This window comes from Tachypleus tridentatus, chromosome 13 (genome assembly GCF_004210375.1).
Source record: "Tachypleus tridentatus isolate NWPU-2018 chromosome 13, ASM421037v1, whole genome shotgun sequence".
NCBI classification, from domain to species: Eukaryota; Metazoa; Arthropoda; class Merostomata; order Xiphosura; family Limulidae; genus Tachypleus; species Tachypleus tridentatus.
Genome location: NC_134837.1, coordinates 232,744,795 through 232,767,677, shown reverse-complemented (window position 1 = coordinate 232,767,677; position 22,883 = coordinate 232,744,795). Strand labels below are relative to the sequence as shown.

General features: G+C 32.4%; 2 protein-coding genes across 10 annotated transcripts in view; both read right to left on the bottom strand.

The window, feature by feature from the left end:
- Nucleotides 1-22,883, bottom strand: part of RpL24 (ribosomal protein L24) — a 399,722-nt gene that overhangs the window by 333,973 nt on the left and 42,866 nt on the right. The gene's annotated exons all lie outside the window — the stretch shown is intronic.
- Nucleotides 1-22,883, bottom strand: part of LOC143240871 (protein TFG-like) — a 30,454-nt gene that overhangs the window by 2,643 nt on the left and 4,928 nt on the right. For 6 of the 9 annotated variants that reach the window (XM_076484080.1, XM_076484079.1, XM_076484078.1 and 3 more), the window contains 6 exons: nucleotides 20,825-21,062; nucleotides 18,704-18,787; nucleotides 5,924-6,073; nucleotides 4,953-5,072; nucleotides 2,429-2,620; nucleotides 453-633 (listed from right to left, as the gene is read on the bottom strand). In XM_076484080.1, the coding sequence (XP_076340195.1) occupies nucleotides 453-633; nucleotides 2,429-2,620; nucleotides 4,953-5,072; nucleotides 5,924-6,073; nucleotides 18,704-18,787; nucleotides 20,825-21,050 (953 nt within the window). In that variant the 5' untranslated portion in view covers nucleotides 21,051-21,062. The remainder of the gene's footprint in view (nucleotides 1-452; nucleotides 634-2,428; nucleotides 2,621-4,952; nucleotides 5,073-5,923; nucleotides 6,074-18,703; nucleotides 18,788-20,824; nucleotides 21,063-22,883) is intronic. The other 3 variants (XM_076484085.1, XM_076484084.1, XM_076484077.1) reach the window with 1 other exon arrangement.

Below are 22,883 nucleotides of genomic sequence, written 5' to 3'. Positions count from 1 at the left end.
AAATATTTAATTACATACACTAACTTAATAATCTTTTACCCCAATAATTTTTCTTGGGCCTTTCTCAATCAAAGTCTTCAAATTACATAATAAAAATCATCATATAAGCATTTAATATACTTTTTTTCAACTGTTTATTTCAGAAAATTAAACTTTTTTTTTCATTCATTGTTTCAGTCAAATTTTTTAATTACATTTACTGATTTAATAAATACCTTAATTAACACATTACTAACTGTTCAAACAAAGTTATAAGAAGCTTTGATTTCCAAACTTATTAATTTAAAATTAATAAATCATTGACTTACAACCTTATTAATTGAAAATGTTAACTTTACAGTATAAATTCATGTACCAACTTAGTAATGTAAAAGAAAAAAAATTGACATGTAAATGGACTGAAAAACAATAAATTTTGATCTATGCTTTGAAAAAACTACAAGTTATTTTACCTAACAGGTGGCGTCAACTGCTGCTGATATCCAAGTGAAGTTGGCTGCACTGGAGGTGGATGTTGAAGAGCACCATAACTTGTAGGTTGACCCCCAACAACATAAAAAGGTTTGCCTGACTGTTGTGAAAGTGGCTGATAAAGCTGTTGCTGAGGCAAAGCTGCATAAAAACGAGAAATACCTACAAATAAAAAACATATTTCCTATATTACATGACAGATAGTATCACAATAAAGTAAAAGTGTTAAAGGAATGTGCATGGAATATTCAAAATTCTAACACCATCATATAAAAGTGCAAAAAAGATTTTCATAATTTAACATATGATTTCTTTTTTGGAAATGTAATTATATGTCAATAATGACAAAACTAAATACTAGTACTTAATCTGGTTATCTGTAAAATGTGTAAATTAATTCATTTAACAAATTCCTGAATTTCTTTGAAAGACAACTATCTAGTTTATGAAGTAATTGTCATTAAAAATTTCATCTCCTTTTTGTTTTACAAACACAGAACTATGCATATTTAATTTACAATGATCAATAACATCTTGCAGTGAAGATTCATCTGCACCCACTAAACATGTAGGTGATGTTAACTGTTTCTAGTCTGCTCATAATATACTCCACAACTTTTATAATTTCCAAGTCTCCTATGTTTAAAAATAATTTTAAAACAAAACATTGGAAACTGATCCAAGACAAGGTGAGAGAAAGTAAATTTCCATTTTCTGATACTTAAATTTATTATTGAAATTATGTTCTCAACTTGTGAGTAATGTTTAGCAACAGGCTCAAAGTTTTGGTTGAAGTTAAAAACAGTGATACTTATATACATTTTAGAACCAAAATATATAAAACATCTGACTACAATGCAGTTAGAAAAAAATGAAAGATTCACAGAGTTCAAATTCATTGTAAAACTATACAATCACAAAATAAATCGATTTAACTTATTTTTTAATGTAATGTACAGGAAGAAAAAAACAAACATTCATTTTCATCCAACAGACATGCTATGATTAATAAATACATCATATTAAATTATTTTCAAGAACAATTTTACTTCATGTTTTTTGTCAAATAAAATAACATTATTATAATTTATCAATTTTTTTAAGAACTTTTATATTTTATTTCAAATACCAACTGTGCAAACTTGAAACTTACCTTAAAAACATTAATTTCTTTAACTTTTTACACCTTGCTTATCTGCAGTATTTTCTCTGCAGATTGGAGAATTACATTAAACAGAGGTAATTTATCTAAGTATGTACTGAAGCAGATCCTTAGATTTACTTCATGTCATTTAAATGTTAATAATTACTTGCATGAACAGCTTCAGCATGTGATTTTTGATCACCCTTGTACAATTCTTCAGACCTTAGAATTTCAAATTTATTGAAAACATTCAGTATGCAATTTCAGAAGACTTATGAATACATTAATAACAACCATATATAGAGTATTATACTCATTATGTTAATTTAATGATAGCAAATGGACTGTTACCACACAACTTTACAGATCATGATGGCTGGATTGTTTATATGATCAAAACAAAAACTGTTAAAAATAAAGAAGCAATTCATATTTCATCAGGCAATTAAACCAATTTGCATATATGTTGGTAAAGACTTGCATATTCAAGACAGTACTTTATGAAATCTCTTTGAAAAGATTATATGTAATGTTTTGAAAACTCAGAGAGAAGAAAACAGGAATTACTGCTACTGAAATAATTTCATGGAAGTCTTAAAGAATATGAAACATACAATATGGCACAAATCAACAATAAACGGGCCCAAAATAATGATTACTGAAACATTAAGTACCATGCAATATTGCATTGTCTTCAAATGGCAGATATAAAATGTGTTGGCTATGTATTAAAACTCATTCTTGGCTACAACAAAAAGCTGTATTACAAGGAACTTTAAGTCATATACAAACAAAAGAAACAGAGAAACTAACCTGGTTGGAATTGTGGTGGACTCTGACCTTTAAATTGTTGAGGAAGACCAGGCTGTTGAACTTGCCTGTCAACAAGATCAGGATTTGTTGAAAATTGCTGAGAATCAGGATAAACTTGTTGCTGTTGTCCATGGTAACTTCTTGAAGAACTTCGACTGGATACACTGTCAGGTGTAGTTGCTCTACCATGATCTGCACAGAATCTCAGGGTTATTGATCATAAATATTGAAAAACCTGATGGAAAATTAACTTACCGTAAAGAAAGATAAAATTACAGTACAAATTGTATTACTTGACCTTACAAATAAATAACAGATAACATACTGTTAGGTCAACTTAAAAAGTCCCTATCTATCTATCATTACACACACACACACACATTAGTGAAATTAAATAATTCAAATGAAGCTAAATGAATAAACAAAATCATGAGGAAGGACTGCATTAAAAAACAACAAATCTCAACTTCTGATTAATTATATCATAATCATACATTTTCAAGCCATGAACAAAACACATTTACATGAAATAAAACATGCTGCATATTTTTAAAAAGGATCCTATGGTACAAGCTACAATGTGGGATTATAAAATGTATCCTAGACAGTGTATCTCCACTGCAATGTTACTTCTTCAGTCACCTCCAAAACGTCCATATTAATGTGCTTTGTTTATGGCTCGAATATTTATAGTTTTATATATATATAAAATGAGACAGATATCATACAAGCAAAATATACAAAGAGACAACATACTGTTAGGTCAACCTAGAAAGTGTCTACCTTTATATATTTATATATATGTATATAAAGATGGGTGAGAATCCACAAACAGTGTGTTATTAATACTAGTAAAATGCACAAGAAACATACTGTTTGATCAACCTAGAAAGTCTTTATCTTTATGTAATTACATATACATATATAAAGGTGGGTGCAAAATCACAAACAGTATGTTATTATTAGGGATAAAAACAAGTATTAGAAACTAGACAGATACAAGTAATAGCAACAGTACAGTTACTACGATAATGTCATAAATACCAAGTTCAAATTAAGACACAGATACTTCTAATTTTAAAGTTTCCTTGTTTTCTCTATAGAGCTGTCTTCTAAGGTCTGTTCACTATGAAGGAGTTCAGATATAGTCCTAAACATTCAAAAGGTTTGTCAAACAGTATCTCAATAGTGTCAGATATTTGTTTTTTCTCTTGCTCACAGATTCATCCATTTATTGGGGAAGAGCATAATGGTGAAGCACATGGGAAGGGGGTTTTTTGGACACTGAATTGCTTCAATAAAATTTACTTAACACCTAGTGCACAAGACTTAAGGGAAGTGTTTTTGTATGAGTACAAAACAGAAAATATACATCAACACTAATGATTTTAATGTGGAGAAAGATGCACCTGATAATAACACTCCATCTTTTAACATTAATTGTAGTTGAAGTTTGAAATTTACTTTCTAATTAAACTGTGTTACTGCTTATTTCTTATTATGTTTAACTGGAATAACTATAGCGGGTACAACACTTTTTATGGAAATATTTAACTAAAATCATGAAAAGTTCAGGTATTTACAAAAGCCATGTTAAGATTAGAGTTTGAGATCATATTTGAACAGATCTCATCATCTGTTTTCTAAAAAACATAATTTTACATATTTTTCTGTTATCTAATAAAAGATATAACAAATTAACATTTACATGAAGAAATTCATAAATAATAATAAAATAATCAAAAGAAATAGACATTAGAAGAGCAAGATGTGGGTGCCCAAACCCACAATGTCCCACATCTATATCACCCTTCACTGCCTGCAGACAGTTGTGGGAAGGTGACTGCTCTGTAAAGTAAAAAGGACAAAAATGAAAAAATAATAAGGTACTAGAACATGAGATTAAGTAAGATAGACTTATTTCCTGAAGTTGGTATTCCAGCCCCCATTATGGTAGTAAGGCACTAATTAGTAGCCTATAAGACAAAGTGTACTAGTATAGAGGGTTCCAACCAATTATCTTAACTAGTATTAATTCTCCACCAGCTCCCATCGAGTCCACTGTAACTACCAATTTTCAGGCTCTAAACAAGCCTTTATGAACAATAATCTGTTCATCCTCATAAAAATAGTACCAAGCTGTTTGAATGACCTTATTAACAACTAAAAATATTTGTCAGAAACTTTCAGTTAAAATTTCCTTAATTTTTACTTCTTTATATTTATTTAATATATTCTTATATTTATCACAAAATATTTTAATAATATAGTTTCAGCAATACAATAAGAGATATTAAAACTGCATTACAGTTTCAACATAAAATTTGATTATAATACAAAACCTATAAATTTTAATTTTTGAATCCTTGATTGTAGGTGGAATACCTTTTCCTTTCAACAATATCAGTTGACACTTGTTTACAGTTAGTTACTGTATATACTTCTGTAAACTTCTAATATTAATACTGGATAAAAAAAAATGCATGGAAAGTATCAGTGTCAATAATAATATATTTTATCCTACCTTCTGACACATCCAAAGATGATGAAACTTTACTCTGAACAGACTCTTCTACTGGACTTCCTATCACTGTGAGAGGATCAAATTCCTTGGAGCTGGCAACATTCACTACTTTATCACCATCTGTCACAATAATCATAAATCATATTTTAAACCATAACATTTAGAAGACTGCTACTTCACAACAACGGAAGCATTGTTTGATATTTTTATAAAAATTACAATGTTTATTTTCCATTAAAATCAGCACTTTTAGGTAACTAGAAGTTTCATCAGAAATCATCATTAGGTAACTCAGTATTTCATGAAGAATCATCATTAAAAGGTAGGAAACGGTCTCATAATAAACCACTACTGGGTGGCTGTTTTGTAATGAATTATTTTTACATAACAGTTTCACAATAAATCTTGATTATAAGGTAATCAACTACCTCATAGCTGTCTTATGACATATTAGGTAGTTATTTCAGAATAAATCCCTATTATCAACTAGCTGCTTCATGACAACTTATGTTCATTACACTGCTGGGAAAATGTTTCATAATACTAGGGCTCCATCAAGGTAAGAAATGAAAGGTAAAATAATTCATTTAAATTTTATTAGAAAATTTCATGTAGAATAAATATTTTCCTAATAATATTAAAATGAGTACTGCTCATTACCTAACTTCTCAATTTCCATATTTTACTAGTATTTAAGTTCTAGAATTCTTAAAATAAGTCTACTTACACTTTATACTTAAGAGTCCAAATCAAATATCAGTTTTCTCAATATACTACATAAACAAGCTCTAAGTGATTTTTTTGGATGTAATTTGCCATACACAATGTGTATACTATGTTACAAAAGCAGGTAAAAATATTTAAAAAACTGTGTTAAACATTTTCTTGCAACTCCATATACTTTCTGTGATATGGAGAAACTTCCACACAGATGTGCAACATCTCTTGTAAACTTCATTATACATATATACCTGAAGAAGTGACAGCTGCAGATGGTGTAGAAATGACACTTTTATGATCTAACATATCTAGAAGATGATTGACTCGATCACGTATAGTTCTCAACTCCTGTCGGATGTCTTTGACCTCTTCAGCTTCAAGAAGTGTTGGTTGTCCATTCACTATAAATCAGAAATAATTAATGTTTTACAACATGTGCCTCTTCAAAATATACCACACAGTCTAAGTTCCTGGTGACAATGTAAATTTATTGTACAGCCCAGATTCTTAGCGATAAATTAGATGATATTGTGTGGTAGAAATGTAACAATATCACAGTTTGTCAAAAGGCAATATATGAAAACAGTACTGCTGATACCAATAACTTGTGATTTATTATGCTTAAGAAGAAAGAAGCAAACCTGATGTATAATTAACTGAAAAATTATCCTTTTGGTTTCAGAGTAACAAACACAGATCTTCAGTTTGTAATCATTTTACCAAAATAACTTCAAGCCTAGCAACAGAAACTTATAATATCTTAATATATAATTGCACTTATATCACCTCACACAGGAAACTAGGTTTTTAGAATGTACCCAACTTAAAGCATAAAATATCTATACAAAGCTATACATTCTTACATAAACTTACCTAATATGGATAAACCAGCAGCTGGAATAATATTTCAGTGATGAATTACTATGCCCTGAATCCAAAACTGAAAATAATTTTTCCTTACATGTGTTTTTGCAAAGAAAGCAGGACATAAAGTTTGGAGCTTTTGCCACTAAGCTTGTGCAGTGAAATTCCCTCCCTTCTCCATATCTTCCAAGTAAACCACTATGGCTCTGTAGTGAAAGCCTAAATGTTTTGCTGTGCAAGTTAGAGGTTTTTGGTGTATATTTTGATGAAAATTTACATAAAACTTATTGTCTACATCAAATAAATTACTTTTTAAACATTTAAAATACCATTTAATCTCCAATACCAGTGGCAAAAACAAAGTCTAAACAGTAAGTTAGAAAATAAGTGAATATTTTGAGCCTGACAAATTGCTAACAAGCTTAAATTGGTTTGTGTAGCACAGGATATTGAAAGTTTTAACCTCTGGGAAGAAATTCTAATGTAATAAGACAATAAAACCTGTAATTATCTCAGCACAAGTTACCTTTTTAAAGTAATTTTTGGCCAATGGTTTGCATTGAAAAGTAAACAGCATATATTTGTTTGGGAAAAATTTATGTACAAAATAACTCCAAAAGTACTGATTTACTTCAAAGGTATCCTAGAATGGTAGATCTAAATTTGCAAACTGTTTCTGCAGTTTTCCAAATCTTCATTGAGACTTTCTATTCAGAATGTAAAACAGTTGGTCTTCAGCTAAATCTTTTGAAAAATGAGATTGCTATTAAGATTTGCAATTAATTTCATGAAATATTTATGGAATATGCTATTGAAGAGTTCCATGTTGATACTGATGACTTTGGTCCAAAGGTGGACAATAATGTAAATTCAACTGATTTCACTGGTGAAAGGAACTATGTCAATTTTGAAAGAAAATGAAAAATCTTAGTACACTGAGGAACATCTAAATCAAACTATTCAAGCAATAAGGCACAGTTTTCCAGAATACATATATAGAATTTACAAACAAAGATGGGATGATCAAATTACAAAGGAAAGAACAATGTTTAGCCAGTTCTAGAAAATTAATCAGTACATAAGGCAGTACTTTCATAATGACTAGAAAAGACTTAAAACTTATCCATAGCTACCAATTACAGTTATTGGTGATATCTAAGTTTCATCCACTAACATGTCTAGATCCAACATTACAATTCAGAGCTAATGAAATTTCGTGCTCGTACTTTAAAAAGGTAAAATGAATAGCAGCAAGAAAAATTAATAAATAACCATGATAGAGAATTCCACTAGTATCTAAAATCAAATCTTCGCCACAGATCAATGTGGATTTCAATACAAATTACCAACAATGCCCACCTTCAAACAGAAGGGTAAGAAAGTTGTGCTAATATATGTGAAGTCCTCCAAAACTTTGGTGGCTCACTCATGTATAGCACAGTATATTCTAACTGGTCTAGGTCCAGAAATGGTGTTTTATAGTTGTTTTTTTTGTGTGTCAGCAGGAATCAAGAAAGGTGTTTAGTCTTTACATGAGGGAAATCCTCTTCTATGGAGAATGTAATACTTACTTGCAACAGATATGCAAAGCATCATCAGATCTATTTGAAAAGTATCTGGATGAATTCTAGTCTCCTTTACTATCTGCTCTCAAGGGCCAATCTCTTCTCTTTGTAGTTTTCTATGATTCTTGAAATGTGTAAACTGACCCAGATTTGTATGTTTCTCACTTTGTAGTGGGTAGTAGACCAACATACAAAGGCCAAAAGAAGCAACGGCAGATAGTCTGTTCTGAAAAAGTAAGGCCCACCAAGGAAGGAAAACACATCCCCAGGTAAGATGCTTTGGTAAGGAACAAAGTTTCAAAGAATATAGTAAAGACAGTTGCAAACAGCAAAGGTGCAAATAAGGTTCATGAGATTCTAAGTATAAGCTCTGAAATGAGGAGGTGCTGAAAGCCCCAGTGTAGAGTCGAAGTCCTTGATGATGAATGAGGTTCAGCATCTTTAAGGCCAAGGATCTGGCAGAGCCACAGACCAGTGATCTGTAGTCGAGTTTCAATCGAATAAAAGCATGATATATCTTTAACATAGAACATCGATCCACTCCCCAAATGGTGGTAGAGAGAATGTTCAGTGCTCTTATGCATTTGACCCATAGCTGCTTAATGTGTGGTATAAAGGTCAGCTTAAGGTCAAAGATAAGCCCCAAGAACTTTGTCTCAGGGACCACAGGCAGCCAAACTTCACCGATAGAGTTTAGGATCAAGGTGAATACCCGTGGCAGCAAAAGTGCATGCAAATGCTTTTAAAGAGAGAGAGATTAAAGCCGTTTGCTATGGTCCGCTTCAGTACATGATCGAGAGAAGTTTGTAATTGCCGCTCAATATATCTCATGTTCAATGACTGATATGAGATGTGAAATTCGTCGACATAGAGCCTGTTTGCAACAGTGAGAGGAAATTGTTCAGTGATGGCATTAATCTTTATACTGAAAAGTGTGACACTCAAAACAAAGCCCTGAGGGACTCCAAGTTCCTGTAGAAAAGTATGGGAAAGTGTTGAACTGACACAAACTTGGAATTTCCTGTCCATTAAAAAATTTTCAATAAAAATGGGTAAATGGCCAAGTAACCCATACCTCCATGTTGTGTCATAAGCCTTCTCAATGTCAAAGAATATTGATACAAGATGTTGTTTGAGAAAGGCTTCTCTGATCGATGTTTCAAGTCAAATCAGGTGGTCCATGGTGGAGTGCTGTCATTGGAATCCACATTGGGTGGGCAAGAGGAGGTTGTTTGATTCGAGGAACCAAACAAGACGAACATTAACCATTCTCTCTAAGGTCTTACAGAGAGACAGCTCGTCAAAGCAATTGGATGATAGTTTGAAGGAATTTTGGAATCTTTCCTAGGCTTAGAGAAAAGTAAGATAATAACCTGGTGCCAGGCATTAGAAAAACATTCTCCTGCCAGATCCAGTAAAAACAATTAGAATATCAAGAGAAGCAGGAGATAGATGGTGCACCATGTCATAGTGTACTTTGGTCCAACAGATGTACTGCCAGTTTAAGTTCCACCAGTGTAAAGGGACAATTATAGTCATAGAGACAGTCAGTTCGAAAGGAAAGAGGTAAACACTCTGCCCGAGTCTTGATGGCCAAAAAGGTGGAGAAACAAGCAGAAGTGCTAGATACCCAGCAAAAGCTTTCACCTAGAGTATCAGCGATGCTCCGGATATAAGCTACTTCTTGGCCATCAGAGAGTAAGATCAAGAGGGGGACAGAATTGTAGTGCCCACTGACCTTTCAAACCTTGTCCCATATGACTTTGGAACTGGTGGTAGAAAATATGCCAGTTGTGAACTTAATTCAAGATTCTTTCTGGCTTTCACGTCTTACCCACTTAGTATATGCATGGACCTGCTGGAAAGCGACGCAATTTAAAAGCATGGGATATCTATGGAAAGTATCTCATGCCCGTTTTTTACCCTTTTGTACCATATAGCAGGCAGGATTCCACCACAGACAAGGATAGAGTAAAAAACATGTTGAGGTTTTAGGAATACATTGAGCAGCTGCTTGTATAATACAGTCAGTTACTCTTGCCACACAGGCATCTATTGATGGCTGACCAGTCTGTCTGATCCACCTTCCACCAGGGCACCCGGGTTGGATTGCATCGACCACGGCCAATCTCTCTCTCTAAGGGGTTTAGGAAAATGATCACTGCCTCGTGGATTATTGTCAACCCTCCATGAAATATGGGAGAATAATGAAGGGGAGCAAACTGAGAGATCAATATCAGTAAAGGACTAACTAGGTGCATGAAAATAAGTGGAAGGACCAGTAGAGAAAAGAGAAAGGTTGTGATCAGAGAGCATATGCTCTACAGAGCAACCCCTCCTATCAATAACAGCACTTCCTCAGAGGGGATGTTGTCCAATAAAGTCCCCCAGGATTAGAAAGGGAGATGGTACCTGTTCAATGAGAGCATCAAGGTCTGATTGATCATATGTCTCTCCAGGTGACAGGTAGAGAAAACAAACAGTGATGGTATGACCCAAAGAAACATGGATGGCTACAGCCTCCAAGTGTTAAGTGACAAAGACAGGGTGGGCACATGCTGATTAACCAATAGTGCCACCACTCCATGTACTCATCCATCACACAACCTGTCATTTCTGTACAAAGAAAACTGCTGAAATGTGACTGTATTGGCAGGTTTCAGAAATGTTTACTGTAAGGAAAGACATACAGGATGGTAAGAAGCAATCAGTGTTTTGATGTCATCCAGATTATAACGTAAACCTCAACAGTTCCATTGTATCAAGGTGGCCATTTTTAATGACATGTAGACAAACTGGCTGGAGAACCCTTCTGTTTACAACCACGTCTTTTTTCCTTACTGTCCTTATTCGGGGGAGGTCTATCGACCTCCATGGATCCTACCCTGGGTCACATGGGCAGGTCTTTGTTGTTGGAAGGGGATTCCAGTGACTGAGGACACGAAAGAATGATTGTTTTGCATCTTGGGGTGGGAGAAAAAGATGTATCCGAAGAAATACCTGTACCTGGAATCAAAGGATGTGGATCTTGGGGTTTGTTGGAATGTATGAGAGGAACAGAGATGGGTGTAGAAGTTGATTCATCAACTTTTTTAACCATGGAGGTCAAAAGGCTCTTCATTTGTTTTGAGAATGATTCACTTGGAGGCACAGAGAGATCCGTCTGCACTCCCACTGTAGTTGTGGAACGAAGTGCAGCAGCGTATGTCTGAGATGAAGTGGTGGACAGCAATTTCTGAGCCTTAGGAGAAGTAATGTTACGAGTTGTTTTCATATGCTGCACCTTTTTCTTCTAACCATTTAAGGCAAGAACAAAAGTAGGAAGGGTGAGAACCATTGCAGTTGACACAACGTGGGTCCGTTTCACACTCATAGGCATCATGGTCCTTGACCCCACAATGAGCACATCAAGGAACCACAACATGACATCTTTGAGTGACCGAACCTCTGACACTGGAAACATTGGAGAGGGTTTGGAATGTACGGCTGTACCCTGCAATTTAGATAACCTGCCTTGATGGTGGCATGTGCACGTGGTGATGTAAATGTCAAAACAAGGATATCTGTCGGCAGTGTAACTACATCTTTGTGAGTTGAGATACACCTCACTGCAGAAACTCCTTGAGTGGAGAAACCAGCGAGAATCTCTGACTCAAAGACATTCTTCAAATCCCTCTCAACAATAACTCCTCATGATGAATTCAAAGTAGCATGAGGTGTAATCTTGAATGCAAGAAGAGCTCACTGTGTTGAGATGTGGATGTTTCAACCAATATGTCTCCAGATCAAAGCTTCTTTACTGACTTTGGAGAGCCAACAAGTTTCTCCAGTCCCTTCTGAATAAAAAATGGGTATATTTGCCCTAAAGGTTTCTCTGAAAGAGAATGTATGATAAGAAAATGAGGTACAACTGGTGGTACAGATGTTGAAGATTGCTGATCAGAGTCTTCAAGACATGGTCGTTTACCCTCTGACTGTTTTTTTCACTATTTTATTTAAATTTTTATTTGGACGATCCATAGTAAAAAAGAAAATTTCTGTGCCCACTGACCCCACCCACCATAGAGCCCTACGAGGGGATGCACTACAATGTCAAGCAAGGACACTGCAGCAACGCCAGGATTTTGTGAACACTATACCCAAACACCAACATCAGACACAATGTCCACAACACCCATTGAGAACTTCCACCACTGGTACTTGGTTGACCCTAGCCCAAGTGGACCAGCCAATTGACCCAAGGGGAACCACCCAAAGGCTGCTCATCTGCAGGAATTCAAGGCCAAAGTGATGTGTTAGGGTTGGACCCCTCAACCACCAGGATCTTCTCCTCCCCTTCACGGGACGCCACACATAGCAAACACGTGGGTGGATGTTTAGATCCCAGAGGAGGTAACCTGAAAAAACAGAACCTTCCCTGGGAGGTCCTCTCACTACGTACAGAAATCCACACCAAGGGGAATTTGCAAGTGTTTGAATTTACTACTGTACCATGTTGTTAAATGTTTTAAGAAAATTTATATAGTTAGCAAATCTCATGAGCAGATGTAGTTCTGTAACATAAGATGGGAATGTGGCTTGCACTGATTGTCAAAGAAACCCATCATTCCACTGCAGAATATCCCACCAGTGCAAGGAAGCATTTTCCTGTGTATCTCTTCATTTGCAATAAAAGCCTGTAGAAATGCAAAGCAAATAACCAATCCCATTATATGTTTGAAATCAAAGTGTTGTGTTGTTTGCTACAAAAAGACTAACACAATATCAAGATATCATTAAAATCATATCATACATTTGATACTAAACTGTTGTGTGGTTTGCAACATAACCACAAATGTGATATCAGTGTCATGCTCTAGTTTTATGGATAAAAGAGCAATAAAAAAAACAACAGGAGTGTTTGAAATTTGAATTTGACATTTTGTCGAGAAACAAAATTGTTACATAAAATGTACTAAGTTTTTCTCCAGCTTGAAAACAAACTTATTTCTATTCAATTTTGCAGGGTTATGAAATTTTACCTGGATATTTCAACATTGAGGTGAAAAATATGTTTTCCCATGTTCTACAAGACATTTTTAGTTTGCTAGTAATTTGTCATGTTGAAAAATGATTACCTATTTTTTGAATAATTGTTCCAGTTTTACAACTTTTCCCCATATACTTGAAGTTAAAGAACATTTTAAGCATCTAACTAGTAATTTATTTGACATAGTTAATGCGTTCTTTACAAACCCAAACATGCATAAAAAGTATTAAAAAAAGGTCAGAATTGAGCTTTCAACTTCTACAGCAAAATGTGCCAGTTCACACTGCCAGGCCATGCTGGATTACTTACAAGGATGGGAATTTCCTATATGATTAATGTGAAACTTCACAACTTTAAGCACTGATTTTTTCATAAAAGTACAATGAGGAGAAAAACAGTTTTCATATTCAGGGCATAAAATTGCTCTGATGAAAATGAGATGTGATTCCACAAGTTTTGTAGTATGACAGTTGCCAAAATTTCTGTGTAAGATTTAATTTATACTATCTTACAACCTAAATGGTAAATTTTCAACAAAATTCAAAATCATTGTCATGTTTTAAATGCTTTAAAAAGTTCATGTTATTATTTTTAAAAGTTCAACTAACAAATATGTAAATGGTCTCAGCAAAACAATATTTAAATGTTAATTATGCCATAATTTCACCTGATTAGTGTAACATAAAGAAGCTCCATTATATTTGTTTTCATTTCCAGATAAAAAAGACAGTTCAGATACTGTGCCTTCTTCACTACAAAAGTATCAGCCACCTTAAAAAAATTCAGTGCTTTTATCCATTTTTTTTACTTGTATTAAGATATATTTGGCAAATGCTTTTAAAGTTCAGTTGTTTCAGGAAAGAAGGACTTAAATTATAACATGATGAAACATTCAATTCAATATTGACCAATAATTTCTAAATATAAACTTACATATTGGTAAATTCCTATCTTTGACTCCTAGGTCCAATAACAAGTTAGAGTATATTGTACAACCTATGTTTCTGATGAAAATATATTAAACAATGAAATTCTTCACAATAAATAAAAATAATTTTGCACAACCTACAATTACAGTACCAAATTTTATTATATTAGAGAACCAAGGCCTGATGATAAATTCTTAATAAAAGGTCAGCCTCTGTAAATTACCTTTATCAAACTAACCAAATACCTTCTCTCACCTGCCTTTTACATAAAAAATGACAACATACAGACCAACATGCAGGCCCTATGATCAAACTTTGCATCAAAATTAGTTGTAATGCTTTTTAATGACATTACAAAACATAACTGGCCTAACTTACAATCTTTGGCGTTCTTCACCTAGTTTTGCCATATTTGCTGGTGTTTACAAAGATTCCATCTAAAATAAGATCTTGGACTTTTAATGCAAATTAAGTGTATTTCTCTGGTGTTTGGTGTATAGTACAACCTCTGTCATCAGAAAAGTCTAGTATGTTACTTTTGTAAAGAAATTCTTAGAAGTTATTTTTAAACTGTGCTGACCTGCACTCTAAAATAATCAATACAACCATGTTTGATGTTTATGTTCTTCAAATGCTATTGACAACTCAATGCAACATATCTTAAGTCACAAACACGTATTAAACCACTCTTTTATTACAAAAAAATACTAAATATTAAGATACAAAATTATCACCTTATAGACATTAGCATTTTGATGTAATATTAGCAGTATTTTAGTATAAAGATGACAAATATGTTTCAAATAAAAAATGTTTTGATTAATTTAACTATAATGTTAGATAAACAACTTTCAGTCACAAAGAACTGAGAGAAATAAAACAATAACAAACATATTATTGTAATGTGGTGGGTGGTATGATGTCAATACATTTATTCAAAAATTGTTTTGGTTAAAATACTTTATTAACCAGATAGTTCTTATCAGAACTCTTAACTTTGAACTTTTGTATCAGATGAGGAGTTAAATCAGTTATTATTTTAAGAGTAAAAAAGTATTGTCTTATTTACCAGCAAATACGGTATATGATATTTCATAAAGATCTTTCAAGGCCTGCGACTGTGCTCATGGTTGATTATGTTATTATGGAAATTTTAGTGTCACTAATGTTGAGTGATTGTGAAGTTGCACTGTGTTTTATAAAGTTATCACCAGTGTAGTTTTGGTGTCTCCTATTTTAGCTTTTGTAGTTTAAGATAATCATTATTCAGTTGATACACATTTTCACCTAACATACTAAACCCAACTGGATATACTTGATTCTCTTATAACTTACTGTAATGCTCTGATTAAATACACTCAATTTGGGTTTTCTGTTGATCAAGTCTCCTACCAAGTAAACTCAATAGAGCCAAAGAGAAGCTGTTCACTGCTGACATCTATCATTGCTCCTTTAGACTAGCAAAGTGTTTTCTTTCTTCTGCTTTATTCCAAGTACCTACATTGTTGTATGTCTGTGCTATTCCAGTGTGAAGTATAACACACCCAATCACAGAATCTCATAACAGAAAGATTGTACTCTTAAGAAAAACAAAATTTCTGAATTACTTGTAATTTTTGTAATTGATTTAGAGGAATAACAACAATTTGAAATAGAGAAAGAATACACAGACAACAGTAAAAGTGAATGTGAAATTAAAAATCTCTGCATAGAATATTGTAATGTCAACAAGGCCAATGCCTGTTGTGTAAACATCAAAAACAGTGACTCAGTCCAAGGCTCTAAATATAAACAAAAAATATGTTTTTATGAAAAAAAGAAGGTAACATTCTTATAAAATTGCACGTTTTACAACTCAAACTCCAAACTGCAAGGTAAGAAGTCTGAGAAAAGGCAATATCATGTGAAGTGTTTGAACACTTCTGTCTCACATTTGTATTAACTATAACAAAGAAGACAAACAGATACTATAAATATGTAATAAAAACAATAGGAATAAGTGAACACCCACACTTACAACATTGGAATGACAGAACTGATGCTGAAATATAAGTTTTCCTAATATTATGCATGTTGATGGATTAAACAAAAATCTGAAGTAGTAGTTGTTGCACGATGAATTGTTGTAATTTTCTCACCATACTATGTCCAGGGATGCTTTGTTTAATAGTAAATGCCAATTTTCTCACCATACTATGTCCAGGGATGCTTTGTTTAATAGTAAATGCCAATTTTCTCACCATACTGTGTCCAGGGATGCTTTGTTTAATAGTAAATGCCAATTTTCTCACCATACTATGTCCAGGGATGCTTTGTTTAGTAGTAAATACCAATTTTCTCACCATACTATGTCCAGGGATGCTTTGTTTAGTAGTAAATGCCAATTTTCTCACCATACTATGTCCAGGGATGCTTTGTTTAGTAGTAAATGCCAATTTTCTCACCATACTATGTCCAGGGATGCTTTGTTTAGTAGTAAATGCCAATTTTCTCACCATACTATGTCCAGGGATGCTTTGTTTAATAGTAAATGCCAATTTTCTCACCATACTATGTCCAGGGATGCTTTGTTTAATAGTAAATGCCAATTTTCTCACCATACTATGTCCAGGGATGCTTTGTTTAATAGTAAATGCCAATTTTCTCACCATACTATGTCCAGGGATGCTTTGTTTAATAGTAAATGCCAATTTTCTCACCATACTATGTCCAGGGATGCTTTATTTAATAGACTTCTGTGATAACTTAAAATAGAAAGTGAATGATAATTTTCACAAGAGAATGAGTGGAATAATTCATGATAAACATTGCTCTCAAAAAGTAATGTATCCATTTGAAAATGTATGCTTTGTTAAGAGTTTGGTTTTGTTTAAGGGATAGTTAGGGTTCAAACAGTATATTCCTTTCAAATGAAACTGATTTGGTACACATTTTGTTTGTGTGATGAAGTAACTGGTTTGTGTGTTGAACTTTATAGTTGATACTTGTTGTTCAAACAATCTAGTTTTCCAAGAAACATTGCAATTTTTTTTGGAAGTATAGTAATGTTCCTGGAGCCTTATCACTACAAAGGTCACTATTTATATGTTGAAAGTTGGTACACAAGCCCTTTATTATTTAGGTGATTACATAAAAACAAGAGAAACTGTTGTGGTACTGTAACAAAGAAAAGAATTACCAGTCCTAAGTCCTAAATTAAAAAACAAAAGTGAGTTCAAACTGAGCATAGTGATTCAATAATGGAACTGAATTGGAAAGTTAAATGAAACATTTATATGCTGATTACACTTAATATCAATAAAACAGTTTAAACTGGAAAGAACAATGATCACAATGGTGAGAAAATAAAAGAAACCAAAATGTGTATGAATATAATATGATCCTGATAGCAGAAGATAGGTCATATGATGCTGAGTTCAATTCCTTGCCTTTGAAAGGTAGTGAATGGTATAAGAAGTTTTTTTTCATTATATTGACATATGTTTGTTAAATAAAAAAGTCAGTACCTGATGACTCAAATTGAGCACACACTATTGCAGGCCTTCGAACTAAAACTTATGAAGTTACTAACAAAACACAACAGACAAACTTCATTACAAAGAAAAGATCATCTAATTCTACAGGAATAGAAAAGTCTCTGAACTTCACCAGAGAGCAATTTCAATTCTTAGTTCCACCAACAGCTTCAAAACAGCACCACAAAAAGCACTATCACATCTGCACTAATAGTTCAAGAAGACCAGAAAAGCACAGAGAGTCCAGATACGCGTGTGGGCACGTGCATGCAATGTTACTTTATGTATTGTTCCATATTCTGCTGAGTACCACCAACTCCAACAGTTTTGAATAAAATTAATTACATTTGAAATACTGTTTGTATGTTTCACATCAATAAATAGTTGTGTATGGTGTATGATTTTAATCATTTACAATGTAACAAGTTAACTTTTTATTTTTATGTCACACACAACATACTAATGTAGCAGTTGAAAGGTTAAAAGCAATTTTAAACACTTTAGTAATCAATGTGTTTGGAAGAAAGTAAAATTTCACATTAAAAAAAACAATAACTAAAGATACTAAACATCATTTATTCATCACAGAAGGAGACAAAGGTGACGATATGGGGATTTTCATGAAAACTCAAAAAAGTAAATCTGTACTTCCTCTGTACACCTACATAGTGAAAAAACAGGGCACAAACTTGGCTTCTCAAATTTCAATATTCTCTGCAAGACCAACACTCAATAACATACTGTCTTCTTTTAAATTGCCCATGTTTTATTATGTACAGCATGTGTTTGTTACTCCTTCACTTTGTATGTGTTTTAAATTTGATTAAATTATTGTTATTGCAGCAATGTATTTTAGTTATTTACTCAGAAATAATGTAATTCTTTTACTTTGCTTTAAATACTGAAGATGGAATCTGTAGAATTCCAAAATGTTTATGTGTCCATTTCTTTTATAAATAATTTTGTTTATATTAAGCATCCTTATCCAACTTCAAAATACTTCTGAAACAAAAAAACTTCAAACAAAACATACATGACACATAATAATCACATTTATGTAACTACCATGAAAAGAAAAACTCAAAAACAATATTTTAAATTAATTCATATTTTCAAAATATTTTCTTACCTGAAATTGTTAATTTCAATATTCTACTGCATTGAATGGCATATGATAAATCAGAGCTATCGAAAATGGTGACAAGGTCTCCATCTAGTGAAAAGAAAAAATTATCTTACTTTTCCAAAATCAGTTAGCTTGTTTTTTTTCTTAGATATTTCTCTGCATATTTTAATAATAATAATATTATGGAGAACAAGGGGCCATTTCACTCTTCATGACAGTGTGTAGACACCCACCCCTGAGAAAAAGTAAAATATGTAAACCAACTCGAATTTTCAGGAAATCATCCATTTTTTTTGACATTCTTGTAAGATGCTGACATTTTCTACTGTTTGTAGAAACTCATTCCATAAGCTGATGGGGAGTGAAACTCCTGATTTTAACACTGTAAATTATGAAAAACGACTGACTGGAAATACCCAAGAAAAATTATTTGAATGATGGTGGAGAAGACAAGAAGAAAACAAATAGTGAAATAAAGTTTTGCATGTAAAGGATGTGAAACAAAATTTTTTTTAGGTTTTATATATACACTAGAAACAAACAAAAACCAAAAGTAACTATACTGATACCACAGAATTTCACTATAATTTATCAAGCTGGTAACTTAGCTGTATTTGAGTCTACAAAAATATAAAATTTTAAGCAGACTAAAAACTACCTATCCTCTTGAAATCTTGCTTTAAAAAACAAGATTACAACAATATAGTTGAAAATAACTTACTAAAACTACTATGAGGACATTCTAAGCTTTCAATTCAAATCATAGAAAGTAACTTTGTATATACAAGTATATATATACTTAGGTTATATATATAAGTTTGTGTATTTTCAAAAATGGAAAGAGGTGGTTGGGACCAGTGTTTAATCCAGCACTCAAGCAATATCTCAGCACACAGAAAATACAGTGATTATTATTTTGTAATTCAACTTGTCAATATAGATCATTTGAATTCCTAATTCCTACGAAACTACAGATTTTATAATTTGACATCACAAACATTTAATATGAACCAGTTCTACATTCAACATACCATGTAACACAAAAAAATTAATGTTTATATGTGTCTTTGTAATATTTATTTTTTAACTAATTAATTTGAAACATAATCTACAATTTTATACCAAATTTATATATGCAAATCCATAAAATAGTCATTCAATTAAATACTGAATGAAAGTTAACAAAAGATACAACATGGCCTTCGACCCATGATCATAGGAAGACCTGTCTTGATAGGATTAATAATGTAATGGAAGCACAGGTCTTTTGTAATATGAGACAGATACGACTAGTTTTCACAGAAAATTGATACTCATTGAGAAGTTATATAGAAAGATTTTGTTTTGATTGTGCAAATCAATATTAGAACATTGAATTCAATTTTAGTTCTAAAAATAGTTATGAACATATTTAAATTAATTACAAGGCCTAATCTGTAAGTAAACTTCTGAAGTATATAACTATGGAAGAAAATAATTCTAGTCCATTCTAAATAACAAACATTTATAAAGTGAAAATACTATTCAATTTAACAAGATATTCCATACAATGAAGAAAGACCTACAAGAATTAGCTTTATAAATGGTGGAAAGCTAAGTTTTGGTAAAAAAACTCTCAGGTGTGAATATTCCAAGTAACTTAATATTATCTAATGAAAAACTCTGAACCCCATAATTAGCAAAAACCAATTATGTGTTTCACATCTAAACCCACAAATAAAAGTTTTTATATATTTATATCAAAATACAGGTCAGTGATGATTAATAAACATTGATAAGGCTAACATACACAATAGATAATACATGTGCGTGCGCATTATATATACACACACACACACACAAACTGATAAAGTGAAATAAAAAAGGACTTATTTATAATTACAAAGTTATAAACACACACAGAGCAATTGATATATTTACAAGAAATGATTCTGATAAAAGATATGAACAAATACTGATAAAAGACTAATATATGCTAAAAAAACTTAAATATACATAAAAATTGATATATATATAATTACAAAGTTATATAGGTGTAAATAGAACCTGGTGCTAACAAATTCTGAAACAAAACTTAACAAGTTTTAAAAGAAGAATCTGATAATGCAGTAGTTACATTTTTACCTTCATCTTTATATTTTAGTGTCACTTCATCATTACTGGATAATTTCCCACTAAAGACTCTCTGCATCATCAGGATAAGTTCATCATAAGTAATATCCTCATTATGGATGAAAATCCGGCGGATGTCGTCACCAAGTTGTGCTTTAATGACAAGCTTTCCACCAAGGTCAAAGTTAGAATATTGAATGTCATTGGATCCAGTAACAGAATGATGGTAGTTATTCATTTTTAATTTTAGCTAATGCAGAGAAGAAAAAAAAATTGCTCAAAACCATTGCTTCTTTATTTTTATCTATTTGTGTATGATTTAATACTGTATTAACAAATGTTTTGTTTTAAATTCTGCAAGCTCTTTTCCTTCATGTCATTCCAGTAACATAAATTCTCAAAAAAAAACTAAGTTTTAAAGTTAATTAGAAGTAGATAATGTGTTTGATATGAACACCCACAATTTTATAGACACATAATAGTTTTATCAAGACACAAACATATTGATTTAAAAGATTTGATAAAAGCATACTTCTATGAATTTATATTTTCACCTCCTTATCATTCTCATTGTTACATTAAAAAAAACACTTGTATATTAATATTTCTTCTTAATAACCTTAAATACCTCAATCAGATACCCTCTAACTCTTCTTTCTTCATGAGAAAAAATTCCATTTCAAATATTTTAATACAACATCTTACAATTCAGATATCATCTTCGCATCCCTCCTTTAAACCTTTCCAAATGTCTGTGTGTTATGTTATAGAAAAGTTATTACAGTCCAACTTAGTAATCAAGGGTCTTACTGTTTATTTTTTTAAAAGTAGAAGGTTCCATTGATTAAAAACATTATCATTTATGTTTATACTACGAGATCATTTTTCAATACTTGAACAATAGACACTATCAATTCCCCCCCATAAAATACTGGGTTTCTGCACCTAGTAGGTAAACTAAATCTGGTATCACTATGTATTTCACCTCAAAAAAGCGTATTAATATGCCTAATTTGTGAATTTTCAAATACAAAAATCTCTGAAGCTTTCCTTCACCACAACTTTCAACAGCCAAAGGATAAAGCCACAAATGACCATTCTTTGTGAGATCTTGATAATTAAAGATCCTGAATCCAGAATTAAACAGTTCAGTACTCTTAAGCTTCTTCTGAAAGTCTAATGGAAACATTTAACAACCACTAAGCATTTTTCAAAGCAATATATGTTGTTTGTTTGTAAATAAGCACAAAGCTACACAATGGGGTATCTGTGCTCTGTTCACCACAGGTATTGAAACACAGTTTCCATCAATGTAAGTCAAGGGGACAGCTGTTCTACAGGAAGGCAGCAATGTATATGGGCATACAAATCATGCTAAGATTATAAAATAAAAATTAAGGAAAATGCAATGAATTTAGAAAGTTATAAATTTTTCCATAAGGAAAATACACATTTCTGATAAACGCTTACTTCCATTCACATATATACCTATTCTCATTCAGTGCTGCTCTCTTTTTGCAAAATTATTTTCTGCATGCCACAAGCCTTTCACTCCCACATACCACTCAATTCACATGATTTAACTGGTTCTCATATGCCAATTATCATGCAACATACCTCCAGGAATAAATACTCCCCAAATACACAAGACTCATGAGACTCTCTCTATGATCTTCTACCCATTTACCACTAAATGTTTAAGCAGAAATCCAAATACTATGTAACAGTGGGGAGTAAGGGTAAAAAGTGTGAACTGAAGTAAGTACTTGTTGGAATTATATTCAGTATAGGAAAATTATAACTTCTGCTAAGGTACCTTGCTTCTTCTTGCATACATAGCTAGAATCCCACAATAAATGGGTGAAAAGACCAGTACAAGAGAGAAAGAAGCATCCTTGAAAACATTTGTAGGACACCCTTATGAAGGAACCCTCTAATAAGAGGATTATTCATGGAAGACCAAAACTCAACTGCTTGGAAGTGACTTTTGTGTGGGGGTAGGAAAGAGGATCATAATATCTTCACCTCGAATTCAGCCAAAGAGAGTGAAAAATTCCCACCACCAAACAAG